Source organism: Sabethes cyaneus, chromosome 2, assembly GCF_943734655.1.
Source record: "Sabethes cyaneus chromosome 2, idSabCyanKW18_F2, whole genome shotgun sequence".
Classification (NCBI taxonomy): Eukaryota; Metazoa; Arthropoda; class Insecta; order Diptera; family Culicidae; genus Sabethes; species Sabethes cyaneus.
The window spans coordinates 39,765,430-39,781,330 of NC_071354.1; the positions used below are offsets into that span (position 1 = coordinate 39,765,430).

Consider the following 15,901-nt stretch of genomic DNA (forward strand, 5'->3'; position numbering starts at 1 on the left):
ACTTCAAACAAATTAGCAGCGGCCAGGCATGAAACAGTATTTGGAATGCTTGTTCATATTGCCGCTGCCAAAAAAGTTTGTATTGGTTGCCTCTAGTGGGAGGGGGTGGACTGCCCCCTTCATTTTTTGCACGCTACACCACTATATTATACATATTCAATTTGCTAAAGGTCAACAATAAAAATATGCTTTCAGTTGGGGCGATTTACAACACCTGTCCATCTTACCCCCACACATTGTCCGTTTCACCCGCAGCACTAAAAAAGCACACTTTTTCGGACCATTTTTAATACTCAAAATACACATTGAAAAACATGTTTTGCTAAATATTTCACTAGCTGCTTTTGAAAACAATATATTGAACTGAAGTAAACTGTATTTAGGTTTTATAAATCATAAGTTCTCTGTATTATATTAGCTGTTCTTCTTAACCTGTTCGTCTTACCCACAGTTCCCCTAAGTACACGCAATAATATTGCCTGATCAATTCTATCAAAAGCAACTTTCAAGCTCGTGTAAATTACATCAACTTGCTTCTTGTTTTCCATTTCCGAAGTGCAAAATAAAGTAAATTCCATCAAGTTTGTACAAGCGAAAGAACCAGGCATGACATTATGCTGAACTGTAACTATATAGTTCAATTTAATATATGAGAAATAGGAGTCATTTTTTCTATTTCTCGATTTCACAAGCTCGGACGACATAAATGTCGGTCTGGCTACTCTGCATCAGTCATCGTACCTTGGCGGTAGCGGCTTTTCTGAGGACTTCAGGTCGCAGCTTTCCAGAACAAAACATGTACAGATGAAATTGAACAACATTGGACAGTTGGACGCTCCCCGAAAACGCAAAAACCCGATCGAAGTGCTTTGTCTTCGGCTGAGCACCGGTGAGCACCGTACCAATGATGGCTTGCATGATTTCGTTCTTTGCTTTCTTTCTTATTCGTTCATATTCGGTGTACGGGACTGAGTTGTCAGGACGTTCGGGCTCCGTTCTCTAGCCGTGCTTTAGCCGTGCTCTAGCAGGTGCCGGCTGGTGTAAGCTACCACACTCAAAATATTCTGCACATAACTAATGGTAAATTTCCATATGAAATTCCAGATGATTATCATGTGCAACATATAAGTACAATCCGCCTAGAAATACACATGAAAATTATACGGATATGAATAGTATGTGCAATTATACATATAAAAAATATACGCATATGAATAGTATGTGCAAAAGTTTTGCGTACCCATAAATTATAACTGTTTGGCATAAAAAGTTCATTAACTGGGCACATTGCAAAAATCTATGTGTGGGACACATAGAAACTATACGAAGTTTTCTCAGTGCACGGTTTCGCTCGCAAACTAAAAGAACCTGTATAACTGCTTGGTGCGATACGGTGAAAACTTATGAACGGTAGCGGGTGCCTTCTACAATGCCGTTTTTGTGCCATGTCAGCTGCACCTGCTTAGTATAAATTATTGAATTTTTAGCCCGGATATGGGACTAGAATCATATCCGATTATAGGTTGTATAGGTTGTATTTGAACGCATATAACTTGTCCATTTCTTGTCAAATTTAAAAAAAAATCTATGAATTAATTTATATGCCTGCTTTGCCTTGTCACAACAAGATCGCGTTTCAATCGCTGAATAGTGAAAATTGATAATAGATATGGTGTAAGGTGTAAATTCTCCATACATTTTCTTCCCGATTCCCAATAGCAGCAAAACTTGTTCCTCCAACCTCTGAATTTAGTTTAGTTGGATTTATAAAAATCCAGACAAGTCGCGGTCAGTCTATAATAGAAGGAGCACAGAATAAGAATGGTAAGTGGTGGCCAAACTGTGAAGCCACCAACACAGGAGGAGTTTAGGAAGGCAATTAGTGAGCTGAAAAACGGTAAGGCTGCTGTGAGGGACGGTATCCCGGCTAAATTTCTAACGGCAGGGAGTGAATCTGGGAGCAAGAACAAATGCCGGAGGAGCGGTTGGATGGCCTCATTTGCCTTAGTTTTAAAAAAACACATCGGCTCGAGTGTAAAAACTATCGAGGCATTAAATTGCTCAATTCTACCTATAAGGTGCATCTCCGTATCGTATTCTGTAGACTAAGACCGTTAGCGGAGTCCTTTGTTGGCGAAAATCAAGCTGGTTCTCGTGAGAGTCGCTCCACGATGGACTAGATATTTAATTTACCCTGCGTCAGTTACTAGACAGATCCCAGCAGTATAGCTTACAGACTCGACATACATTTGTGGACTTTAAGGCGGCGTCCGATTCTATTAATTGAAATGAGCTGTGGCAGATAATACTATAACATGGTTTTCCGACGAATCTACTTAAGGTGGTGAAAGTATTTATATAAACTGGTACGCGATATAAGCCGCGAAGTAACAAGACGCGAATCGGGCTTTCGGCAGATTACGTAGCCTGCTGAAGTCCGTAGTTTGCAAGTGTGCACAAAAGTGGCGCTCTACAGAAAACTAATCCTCTCGGCGACCCTTTACGGACATGAATCGTGGACGCAAATGGAATGAGTGCTTGGGGTTTTTTGAGCGTAAAATTATGCGATTTATATTTGGTGGCAAAATAAAAAATGGGGTGTGGCGCACATGCATGAACCACGCGGTACATAAAGAACAGTCAAATTACTCTAAGCTTATCGCCGAAGCACTGCAACTTTTTGAGCAATTTTAAAGAATCTCCACTTCGATCTCTTAAATATTCCCCATTCGCAATTTAACATCTTCCAACGAAAACTGTTCACACTCATTATCACACTTTTTCATTAGGTCACTTTTCCTGTCGGCTCCCCTTCCGGTTTTTTTCCTCTTTATTCACCAATGCTTTCAATCGTTAAAGCCTCGATTCCCACGTTGCCAATCGTTTTCTCATTTCGAATTGATTTCTAGTCTCGGTTGGCCTGAGACTGAACTAGGATTTGGCTCAATGTCCTACTGTTGGCGGCGAAGATGTTCCCTCGGGGTTCATAATCCTTTGGGGCTAACCAGCTGAGCAGAGATGCCGTGAAAAAGTCTACCCTTCAACATGGAAATGCGATTCAACAACGGTGGCAAACGAATGAACGTACGACCGTTTGCAGTGTGGAAAATTTATTTATAATGTGTATAAATTTGCTAGCGACGGAGACGTAATCGATGGCGTATACTTCCAATTTCCGCCGCCATTACGGTGATATATGATACATCCATTTGAAAATTGTTGTTTTTTTCTATCTTTTCATGTTTACGATGCAACTGGTTGTGGCGCAAAAGAAAATGTGCAATGAAAAACCGGTGCGAAGAGGGTGGGTTAGAATAAAAAATGTACACTATACGAGCGAATGTGGTTAGCTCTTGCTTCATTATTAGTGATTGTGAAGAAAAAATTTTTTCGTTGCCAACATCAGAGGCCAACATCAAATCCTTTTTCCACAACTGCAAATTTTACTCATGATCCTTACAAACTTCTATTTAAAATACAAACATATATTTCCGTTGGCTGTAAATAAGTCATGTTACTTTGAACGATTTTAATACCTTGAAATTTATTTAAATGTCAATTACAGCTCAAACATTTCTTCTGTTAAAAACAGATGTCGAAAATACCGTTATCGGTTTAAAAATAGTGTGATAAAAATTTGTCTTAATGCAAAACATGTTACCGAGAGCAATAGGCGAATTAATAAATAATCACATTCGAATTAGCGTCGGCAAATACCCTTACGGCGTTGGCAACTTTTAGTGCCATCCGTCTACCGCGCCTTTTTCCCGAAGCATCAGTAATGGCGGCTCGGTGCAATCGAAAGACAATTTTCTCCAGCAATTGCCTGTGCAGTGTGCTCTTACACGTTATCGCTTTCGTTTTTCCATTTTGCCTAGGTGATTTATTTTTGGACTGACTCACGGACAGCTCGAAGCGGTACTTGCAACTACGAGCAAACATTTCTCGCTCGGTACGAAAGTGCGCTCGAGTGTACGACTCCTGGTGTTGTTAACAATCCCTCAAGGATTGCGACAGCTAGCAACCGAACGCGGGAAAAAGTTTTAATGCATTTTAAATGTTTAGCGACTGCTGGATGGAGGAAAACAACTTTTCACCGCTCGATGATGCTCAGAGGGCGTAATAAAATATACGAGCTTTCCGATGGACTTACCCGGACAAGATGGTGCTTCTGGTGGAAATCGTCCAGTTTGAAAATCTTGCACCAGTACAAGCTTTCGTCACTTTCCGGCAGTTCGACATCTTCGTTCCTCAGCTCCAGGATGTTTATGCTGGCGGGATTTTGCAGCGGGTGCTGGCTGGTCCGTTGTGTTAGGAATACCGAGCGAGAGCCCTTGAATGATTCCAACGGAGCCGGCAGGGACCCGGGAAGCGTTGATCCTTTCGTCGGTTTCTCCTTCGAGTACAGAAATATCACGCGCATCGTGTCGTTCTGAAAGACAAGAATAGGAAAAATCCATTTAAAAGATTGAACTCACACCACGCGACGCGAAATCAGCGCATTTTGCATGAAGCACATTCAATAATTCATGACGTTGATTGAATTTCGTGAGCCATGTTTTTTCGATAATCAAAAGTTTTCGTTCCTAAAAGTGGCGTAAAAATTTTAATTCAAGTTGTCTGATTCTTGTCTGGTCTGGTCGTTTCAGGACAAAGATAATGGTAGGCTTATACAACAACATACAAATTATTCGTAATATTATTGTCGACGCTGCCGCACGATTTTATTCATCATCCCTGGTTGGGAGCCGCCGGCAAAACACGACAGTGTGAATAATTACTAGAAAAAGCCAGGCAGAACGATATAACGAAAATGTAAACGAGAATTAAATCATTTTAAGCCCGGTTCACCAGGACACATGGGTTTTCCGTCCGGGGGCGTAATATTGTGTGCGAATCCGCGCTACCGTAACCAATCGGACGCTATGTTCTGACACGAAAAAAAAACTCGTAGCGGGAAATACCGGAAAATCGTAGATTTCCAAATATCAGTAGGTTTCATCGTTTTATCTGCCACGAGATGGGAGATGTGTGCAGTACTGCTGGTGAATGAATGACCGACAATCTTCCTCGCTAGTAATAATAGAATTATGAAGCATGAAATTTTATCCGTTTCGATTCATGGTTTATCAATTATCGTTTATGTGCAAAATTTAATATTGGATCGAAAATTATTACCAACTCACCTCACGGCCATTGGCTGGGCAGCGGACGTTCGATGTGATATTCATTTTCATTCACTGGTTCAAAAAAACACCGTCGGAAAACCTTCACTGTGACCAATCGTCCGAAAAAATATTAAATCCGGTTAAAGTAATGGAGCTATAAAACTGAAAACCATCAAATCCACTATTGAAGCTAAGTTTGAGCATTTCATTGCACTGTTGTTAGGCTTAATTTCATTACAAATCCAACCAACCTTTCGGCAAGTGAAACTTTCTTGCCAAGTCCCGAGAGTGGGACAAATTAATAGCACAATAAATAAAGCATCATCAGATTTTAATGTGTATTCTGTGTAATTCCGCCCCATTCCGGCACCCATTCCGAGAGTCTCCCTTTTTATTTCGAGCAACAAAATCAACCAATCTTTCCGATCCGTCCGACATTTTTCTTCCCAAAACAGACAACACCAAAACGCACCATTGTCGGTTTCATGCGCTACCCTGATGATCTCGGTGCCGTTTCAGAACTAATTGGAAAAGTTGTTTTCATTCTCGTGATTATTAATGCGTACCCTCCTGCTGGCTGCGCCGCATGCCGCCACATTCCACCGCGTTCCGTTCCGTGCCGGTTGTGGGCTGTAGCATTACCATTTGGCCGTCTGGAATTTAACTTCCGAACAAGGGACAGGCGGGCTGATTTGAACTTTAACTCTTCCAAATTAGTATAGTTTCATTTGCCGGTTCCAACGGATTTAGGTTGCTCTGCCATATCGTCTGTCGTGTCACTGGCACAATTATACTCGCTAGACTAGACTGAGGGAGTTAGGTAGAAAGTAGGACTATCCACCCAGTGCCGTCAAAAGTATCACAAAGCCTGCTTTGATGTTTATAGAAATTGGATTTTCGGTTTTAGGTTTTATTAAACGGAATGATCTTTGTCTTTTTAGGAACAATTTGCGGAAAAGTCTAGCGCTAAGCATATCAGAAAGACACAAGATTATATTTCAATGAAATCATTTGTTAATTAAAATAATAACGGCCAACCAGCCTGGTAGTTTCATAGGCCACTTTAGGAATTTGAGAATTTCGAATTTGAAAAAATAAAAAAATCCCATAGTTTTGTAACTTTTCTTTCATTGTAAAAAATAATGTAAAAATCCTTTTTCTGATAATATTTTTCGTGGATTTCCAAGAAAATTTACTTATATTTTCATACGAACCACCTGACTCCACGTTGTTTTGTTCCTAAGATATGAGTTTTTGAAGTAGGTAGGGTAGATGATCCATTAGTTGCGCTATTAAGCACAATATAACTTCATTTTGCTTGTTTATTGAGGTATATGCTTCAATTAATGCTTGTGGGATATAAATTTATCAAATACAAAGTATTTGTCACAAGGCAAGACAATTGCTTTCGTTGTACGAGAAGCTTTATAAAGAAAAAATGAATTTTCCGATTCAATTATATTGTACCAACAGTTGCGCTAATGTTTCCTTAATTATGTTTGATGTTCCTTTAATTGTGGTATTCCATATACACTGCTAGGTTGCTAAGTGAAAAAACATCGTAGCAAAACTATAGATGAGCGCCTATAGTTGTGCGCTCCAACTGCACATTGGATTTTGGAAAATTGGCATTTTAGCAAATAATGCTTTAATTTTAAATGGTGTAGTCTAACTACCAATACTTCTAAAAACCTATTTTATATAATGAATGTAATTGTTTTATCTAAAATGCTACGGTGACGAAAATATGCATTAATAATGAACAGTAGCGCAACTATTGGTACTACCACAACTATTGGATCAAGTACCCTAAATGCTCCAAGTAAACACTTCACAGACCAAATGTTCACCTTGCGACAAATCTTCGATAAATTCCTGGAATTCAACTTGCAGAATCACCATTTGTTTATAGACTTCAAAGTGGCGTACGATTCGGTTAAACGAAACAGCTGTGGCAGATTATGCTTGAACATGGTTTTCCAACAAAACTAATTAGGCTGATACGTGCTGCCATTGATGGCTCAAATTCAAACGTCAATATAGCGGGTGAGACATCGGACTCGTTTGTGACATTAGATGGTTTGAAGCGAGGTGACGGGTTAGTGAATTTGCTGTTCAATATTGCATTGGAAGATGCTATTCGAAAGGCAGGCAAGCGGGGAAGTGTAACCATCAACACGAAATCTCATATGATCCTAGGGTTTGCGGATGACATCGATATCATCGGTGTTAACGGTAAAGCTGTGCGCTTGAATCCTGAAATATGCCAAGTATACAAAGCTGCGGATATTGTGAAGCGACTAAAACACGGCAGGCTAGAATGGGCTGATCACGTAGCAAGGATGCCGGATAAGAGACCAACGAAAACAATATTTAGCAGAGAATTCGACAGAAGCCGACGACTTCGAGGCAGACTCCGTACCCGTTTGATGAGCGCCGTTGACGTGGATGCTAGAGCAGCGGCTGTTAGGGCGACTGGAGAGCGTCAGTCCAAAACCGAGAAAATCGGAGACGTCTCTTAAATTCGGCATGGATTCGATAAGCGAATTGTCGCCGAAAAAGAAAAGTAAAGTAAATCGATTAGTTTAAAACGGGGAATATCCGGGCGTATGTTTTCGTTAACAATTCCACTTAGAGGAAAGATTTTTTCATCCCTTAACTAGACTGAAAGTTTTTGACTCATCAGAATGCAAAATCTCATAGGGACTCAGAGTGGTTAGGTTAATGAGGATGGTTTTAATGCTATTGGCGTGCCTTTCCAAGGTAACTTGACTCTTTGTACGCGGGAAATATCGAGAACTTATGTGGAGTATCTCTTACCTTGCTGACATCATTCAAATGATGTTATTCGCATTTACTACACCGATTCTCTTATTACTATGGCCCGCGGTACAAACATGCGAATCAGTGTGGACGAACCCTGTTCACCTCAATGATGCGGAAGCCATTCGGTACAATTGTGAAGAGGTATTCTGTTTGTTTATCCTATCGTGCGATATAAAGTGCAGGCGCTTGCAATCAAGCGTCTTTGTCGGTTCGAAATTAGAGTTCTTAAAATGGCCCACGTTAAACTACAGAAGGTCCGCAACGGTCAAGCTGGTTTCTGCATCTTCCGAAAACGCACCTAATTTTGCGTACTCCACATTTCAGTGAAAACTTCCAAATTTATGCAAATTTTTATCTTAATTAACATATCTTGGAAAATATGTGTAAATCGAACTTTAATTTGAGAATACTATAAATTTGCTAAAGGCTCAGACCCTATGCAAACGGATTTTACTTTATTGCGAAAATTGGGCAGTTTTTCGATGGGTTATAACTCAAATACCCGCAAATTATTAAAATCCGTTTGCATTTTGTTCGGGGATTTAAGCAAAATATGTAGTGCGCAGAATTTGGAATCATGTGCAGAATTATGTGCGTTTACGGTGCGCCAACGATCTCCACGACCCTGTTCCTACATGCAATGTATACATGCGTTTGCTTGTTTGGGATTTGGGAGTTGTAAACCATGTGCGCATTAAATTTTATCGTGCATATTGGTATAACAGGGGGGGCTCCCATTCAAATGAAATACAAATTTCTTCATAACTCGAGAACTAATCCAGCAAATGGAACCAAATTTGGCATGTGAAGGTTTTCGAGGACAAGAATATTTTCTATGGTGAGTTAGGACCCGTCCCCACTTTAAGAGGGGGGGCTCCTGTACAAATGAAATACAAATTTCCACATAACTCGAGAACTAATCAAGCAAATGGAACAAAATTTGACATGTGGGTATTTTTGGAGACGAGAATTTTTCTATAGTGAATTGAAACCTTTCCCTACTTTAGGAGGGGGGGAGGGCTCCTATACAAATGTAATACAAATTTTCTCATAACTCGAGAATTAATTAATCAAATGGAACCATATTTGGCATGTGGGTGTTTTTGGAAGCATGAAATTTTTCTATCATGAATTAGGACCCCTTACCTTTTTAGGAGGGGGGCTCCCATACAAATGAAATGTAAATTTACTCATAACTCGAGAATTAATCAAACAAATGGAACAAAATATGACATGTGGGTGTTTTTGGAGACAAGAATGTTTTCTATGGTGAATTGAAACCTCTCCCCGCTTCAAGAGGGGGGCTCCCATACAAATGAAATATAAATATCCTCATAACTCGAGAACTAATTAATCAAATGGAACCATATTTGGCATGTGGGTGCTTTTGGAGGCAGGAATTTTTTTAATGATGGTTTGAGACCCCTCACCCCTATGTTAGTGGGATAAGGGCTATCATACAAATAACAGAAATTTTTGCGTAACTCAAAACCTAATCGAACTCGAGAAATTTTATAAAACATTAATCAATAACAAGACCACCAAAAACTATCAATAGTAACATTAGATAATTCAGCGCGAGACGGCCATAGGCCGCGAGTGTTGCCGGTGAAGCGACCCTCATTCCCTACAACATTACATGCACGCATTTTCATCTGGCTGAACCCGGATGAATCAACCCCGGCCGGCTTTTAAATATCAATTTAATATTATTAAATTTAACATTAAATTCGATTACCCACGCCGGTCGGTGACTCGATCGAGCGACGGCGCCGGTAGGGCAAAATACTTAAATGAAAACAATCGTCGCGTTTGTACCACCACATTCTAGGTGAACGAACGCGCAAGTTTCTTAACCTGCGGTAACGAACAGTTCCCAAAACAAATGCGCCGTTGCATTTTGCCGACTAAGGTAAACAACGCGAGAGGGAAGCTCGACGGACAGCGTGAGGTCTGCCGCTAGGCAGAATAGGACGGAACTACCTCGAGAAGGAGGAGTTTCCTTAGGGCAAAGAGTTTTTAGTAAGTAAGAAATAACTTTGTGAGAAAAAGTTAGGAAAATAAAGGAGATTCCGTTCTGACACGCCGACCCGTCTGGTCGGTAGTGGACAATAAATACGTTTTTCATTTACGGTTCCCTTCACCGGCGACCTGCCGCCGGAAGCGCCGGCCACTGCGGGGGCAGCCCCCCGTAGAGATAATCTCTATCTAGGTTTATTTATTTTCCTAGATCTATTGACCTCTATGACTTTCCTTCAGTTGGGTCACCTTTGCGAAATGGTACTTTCTACGAAAAGATTTTTCGTGAAATGGTACGGGTTTAGGTAAATGGTAAGGTTTTTCGCAAAATGGTATTCGGCGAAACTCTATATTCCGCGTTATGGTCAACCGAGAATTGGTGTTCCGCAAAATGGTATTAGGCGAAATCGTTTGTAATGATGGCGAATATTTAAATGCTATCCGCTTTATTTTATTAGGCTAAGCAGGCAAGATTTCCTCATACATAAGTAAAAAGTATGCCATCAGCACTATCTACTGGCGGTAGGGTGAACTCGACTATCATAGTCTTTGTATCGCCTTCTCGTTTTAGACAAGTGTTAGTGACAGATGATATAGTCAAACGTGTGCACATGAAAACGCTCGACGAACACTATGACAGGTTAGAGTCCCCCTTGCCGTCAGGAGCCACTGTACTGACGATTGAATCTTCGAAGAGTGGCGTATCTACTTCCTTTAATAATCTAAGCCAAAAGGGAGAGAGATGGTTTATGTGTCGATGTTTTTCTAGTGTTGCCTCATACCGGATCATTGAAGACAACTAGTTTTGCAGTGACAACGGCTTGCTTCTGGCGCTAGTATACATTAAATCGTCTCTATACACTAGCGTCAGAAGCAAGTTAGGCTTATACAAATTTGAAAAAAAGTTTATGTCCTGGTTTCAAAATATTGTTGAAGCGGGGGGCAAGAAAAAAATAATTACATTAAACCTTCAATAAGCAAACAAAAGAGAAGAAACCAGCGTTTATTTTTCCATATTATTAAAATTTTACTACAAATATTTTGTACAGTACTTAAATTTTAGTTCAAGCCTTTCAAACCTCAAAATTTTTCGACCCAAGCACATAAAGTAAGCATCCTGGTAGAGATGAACCAGTTTGATAATAGTGGAGTGCCACAGGATCACCTTAGAGAGCCACAAACGTATAACTTGACCTTTATTTAAATTTTGCTTTGAACTTTCGTGTCACTTGGTTAGTTACCTTGCTTTTTTAAATAATTGAAATCCGTATCACTTACTAGTTCAGAACTCGGTAACCACGAAATAGTATCGTAATCTAATCATAGTGTAAAAATGGCATTTTAGGTCCCTGCCACTTTATTATTTGGAACGCTTATGCTGTGCTATCGGCATGTTTTAAGAAAACAAATCTCTGAAGCTATTCACGTTTCTTGGTCAACCTTTTAGTCATGAATATCAGGCCTCTCCTCAGCTGATGCTTCTTCTTTAACAATAACGTGTTTACCTTTGTATATTAAGGATGCACACCGTTTCGAAAATTTCAAGTTTCGAACAGTTCAGTGACCATTCATTGCTGCATGCATCCAATGAATGGTAAAAACTGTATCATTGAGTTTTACGTGCCCAACCTCCAAAATTAGTGTAGTTACTTGGACATTACGGAGTAAAACGACCAATTTTGAGCCCTGAAAACACGAAAAGTTGTGTTACTATTTTCATCTTATCTAGTACCTTTGACGGAAAAAAATAATCCCACTGCAATTCAAAAATCGGAGTATCTCCGTCAAAAGCGGTACAAAATTTCACTAATTGTATTGTTTAATTGATTGTAGCCTCCATCTAATTTGGTTCTTTTAAAACGAGGTACATTAAAATATAATCAACCCGAAAGTCTGATTGCAAGCACCCCGATTTTCGACGTCGGAATCTTAAAGATTAAGCACAATAGTTGCCTGTGACTTGCAGCAGAATCAGAAAGCTTAGTTGGTGAAAGAAAGTTGATCGAGACTAACGAGATAATTACTATAACTTTGCACATATTGGATAATTTAGAGATGTAAACTCATTGAACTGTGAAAAAATCTGCTTGTCACTAAAAAATGCAACAGACTAATATGACACTTTATTTTTTTACCCCTTCACATTTGAAAAATTTTCAAAGGGGGGTGACATAAACTTTTTTTCAAATTTGTATAAGCCTTATTGTCACTCAAAAACTAGCTATCTTCCATTCTATTGCCAGTATGCCTCAGCCTCACACAATTGTAGCAGGGTAAATGTTTTTTTGGGCTGTAATTAACAACTAGATTAGTTTTCTGCTAGTGAATGAAAATGGGTTTATATTTTCATATCAGAGGGATTGTGTTCCTCCTTGATAAGTAGAATTGGTCTGTGATACTGTATTAACAGCTGTTTAATTTCTAGAATAAGTACACGTGAACGTATTTGCGTGTTTTCCGAACCATCATCGAGAGTGGATACACGTAAGCGATTGTTTCTATTTCTCGGTCTAATTACGTGCTATATTCGTTTTAGTATTGTTATTTAGCGGCAAAGTTTTTATTTTAAAAAGCGCAGCAAAAGAAGAGAAATGTAGGCTGAATTTAGTAGCGTGCTATAAATGCTCTCCGGTACCTTATTTAACAATAGAAAATTGAAATTCTTTCGGAATTATTCTAACATTGGCCCAAATAATGAAATGTTTCGTGTCTCCACCATTACCATAGAATATTCAATAAATTTTTAGCAATCTCCGCTGGTTTGCAGTATACGCGCATTAAATTTTATAGATGGATAAAATCAACGCGAAATTTTTCAATTTTCGAAAACCGCAATAAAACCTTCATAAAATTCAAGTAAAACCTGATTGTTTTAGTATTGTTACTGATATATATCCCATCAATGAACCGGATCCACCCACTTTACTTCTTCGTGCGATAAAGGCCGTGACCCAGTGTTTATTTGGCTCAAAAAATCTCGCCGGCATCGACTAGGATCCACAGCTACACTTTAGTGCACTTTAGTTTAGGCGTTTGAAGCAAATTAAAGCCCCATACAAACTTTAATTCGCTTAAACCCTTCGCAATTCTAAGCAAAATGTTTGCTGCTTGCTTTCAGTGCTTACGACCAGTTAAAGTGCAACAACCATGAGTGGAGCGTTAGGTGAAAGTTTCGCAATAAGCCAACTTATCGCATCATCCGATGCCTTTTTTCTGATACCACTGCAGTATGCATATTATCTTCTAGGTCACCAGACTAGTAGAACCACATGCAGCAAAATTGAGCTGCAAAATAGGCAAACTTTTTCACCTCCGCATATGCTGACGGCACGGCGGCGAGCTCCAGCCAGTGAGTTCACGTCACTGCCATCGGATTCAGGATTGGAGCTCATCCAGACATCCGTTCGCTACAGTGTCGTCTACCTGCCGGGGTGGTGACTAGGACTGAATCGAGCATGGAGCAGCCGAATAGTCCATGTTTCGCTTGAAAATAGCCAACGGTCGGTTATCTTTCGGATCGGCTTTGACATCCATGGCTGGGTGACGTGAACCCATCTACAGGGTTGTAAGCACATGCTGGTAATGTCCCAGGAGCCGGGGAAAGGGAAAAGAATGAATTTATCGGAAGCACTATCAAGAGGTGACATCGATCTAGGCAAATAGATGAAGGGAACTTTGCGCCAATGAAGCACAGCTGACACAAAGCTTGCGGCCGGTCAGATGACGACCTGTATTAGTTCCGACCGCTACAGAAGAAGGTCAACAAAGGGAACGAGCTGCTGTACAACCGTTTGACTTTGTTTCCGCAGTTCCTTTGTGGCCGAATTGTGCCACCGGAGCTTCACGTTTGAGGCGCGGTCGATTTCCGTGTGTTGGCTGATAACTCTTCTGATGTTTGGGAAATTTGAAACGTTGTACGGTGTACAGTGGAAACTGCTGTCGGAACGACTCCGGACGGAAGTTGGGTCTGATTTATGGAGATAGTTTACGAACGATTAAATTTAGGTTTTCGAAATTGGAACAGAAGTTAAGTTCGGGTGAGCAGCATTGCTCGGTGCCGCACCGGTAAGCTATAAATCCAAGTGCTATTGTAGGTGGAAAACCCCCCAACAATTCAATGGTCCTTGATTCTTATAATAAAACGCCGCCTTCTGGCGGGCAGAAAATTTAAATCGCTGAGATTTGTTTGATGCTGTGTTCATGTTTAGAACAGTCTTTTAGATTTCATGCATCTCAATTAAAGTTCACAATGAATAGGAGTCTTATTTTTATACAAAAACCTTTAAAAATAAAGAACTGGATTTGCAATGAATTAGTTCATGTGAATGGTTTAATATACGGAAAGGATGAAAACGTATTTTATTAATACATGACGTACAATACAACCGCTGGCAGAGCAGAGTTTCTTAAAAAGGATGAAGACTTGCAGCACTCCAAGTAAACGCAACAGATGTGTTTATATTACCATCAGAATCTATGCTCGAGCACCTTTTAATGGCGAGTCTGGTTAGACAGGAAAAGGTTTCTCATGTGTAGAAATTTTCCACTTACATTTTTGCAAAAAAAAAACGGAACCATGTGTATTCCATACTTCCATCACTGGTATCTCATTTTAAACCGCAGTGCCAGCAAACGTTAATTTCAATTTGTATTCAAATTTAATAAATTGCGTCAGCTTTTTTGTCCAATGTTAGGAAATGGAAGTGAGTACACGATTCGAGATGTAAGATTGGAATTGAAAAGGGGAAAATGCATTCACTGAAATGGCAAAGTCGTTTTTATGCGACATAAATGTAAGAAGTAGCGTAGTTAGGTACTAACCGATGGAATACGCCATTGCGGCATCGTTGTACATACGACGTATATTTAAATAGGTAGCAGCTTCTATATAAATACCCTTTCCAGATTGCGAAATTACTGCAAACCATACTAAAAATCCTCCAGACACACATCTATTCATAAGGAGTGAAAAAATCACTTTAAGATTCAGCGCTTCAAGAACAGATGCTGGTGGAACTAAACGGAAGGCAGCCGAGGCAGACAGTTGCCATCGTAATTCCATAATTTAATTTCCAATTAGAAAACAAGCTTACGTGGAATCGGTATGAGCTCGATGCGTGCAGCTCAGGCGTGCCTAATTCCGGTGCTCCGACGAATGGACCCATCTTCTTGAGACTCCTCCGTTGATGGGAGCTTATCGCTATTATTGCAAGAATATGAATTCATTGCCGTGCTCGTTGGAAAGGAGTAGCAAAGAGACTTAAATGTTTCTTTAGGCGTAATATGTTCGCTCTCAATCTGTGGAACCAACTTGCGGGGCTCGGAGAGTAGTGTGCTATTTGGAAATCATGGTTATAAGCGCTGTATGGTAGAATGATTTGTTTTCGTATTAATGATTATGATAATTTGAGCTTAGCATATATTTGGGATTATAAGCGATGTGTTTTCTATGCTCTTTGGTTTGAATCTTGAGATAATTAAATCAAGATAAAACTATTAATCTGAAGCAACTTGGTTACATTTGCATAACATCGTAGATTGCAGCAGCACTTACTAAGATGTTACCATAGTTTAGGATGTATGAAAATTTTGATTTATGCAGAAGCCTTAATATTTATGAGATTACCAAAGCCTTTATTTAAACACTAAATGGATGCTATCTGTAAATTTCCGAGCTGTTAACAACAGTTTTTTCCATAAAGTATAGATAAGATGAAGATGAATACCATCCTTAACGATCACGACACCGATACAACCGCGCAAACTGTCTCAAATGTCGTGTCGAATGTCATTGATAGACATGTCCCAAAAAAGTAAATCATTCCGGTTCGCGCGCTCCATACGTGCTGGTCCAAATGAGTGAAAATCTAAATCATTAAAAAGAACCG

At 39.8% G+C, this 15,901-nt stretch overlaps 1 protein-coding gene across 1 annotated transcript in view; it reads right to left on the bottom strand.

Annotated features, from left to right (window-relative positions):
• Positions 1-15,901, bottom strand: part of LOC128735328 (MOXD1 homolog 2-like) — a 148,989-nt gene that overhangs the window by 76,851 nt on the left and 56,237 nt on the right. The window contains exon 3 of the mRNA XM_053829819.1: positions 4,154-4,432. Coding sequence (XP_053685794.1) covers positions 4,154-4,432 — 279 coding nt within the window. The remainder of the gene's footprint in view (positions 1-4,153; positions 4,433-15,901) is intronic.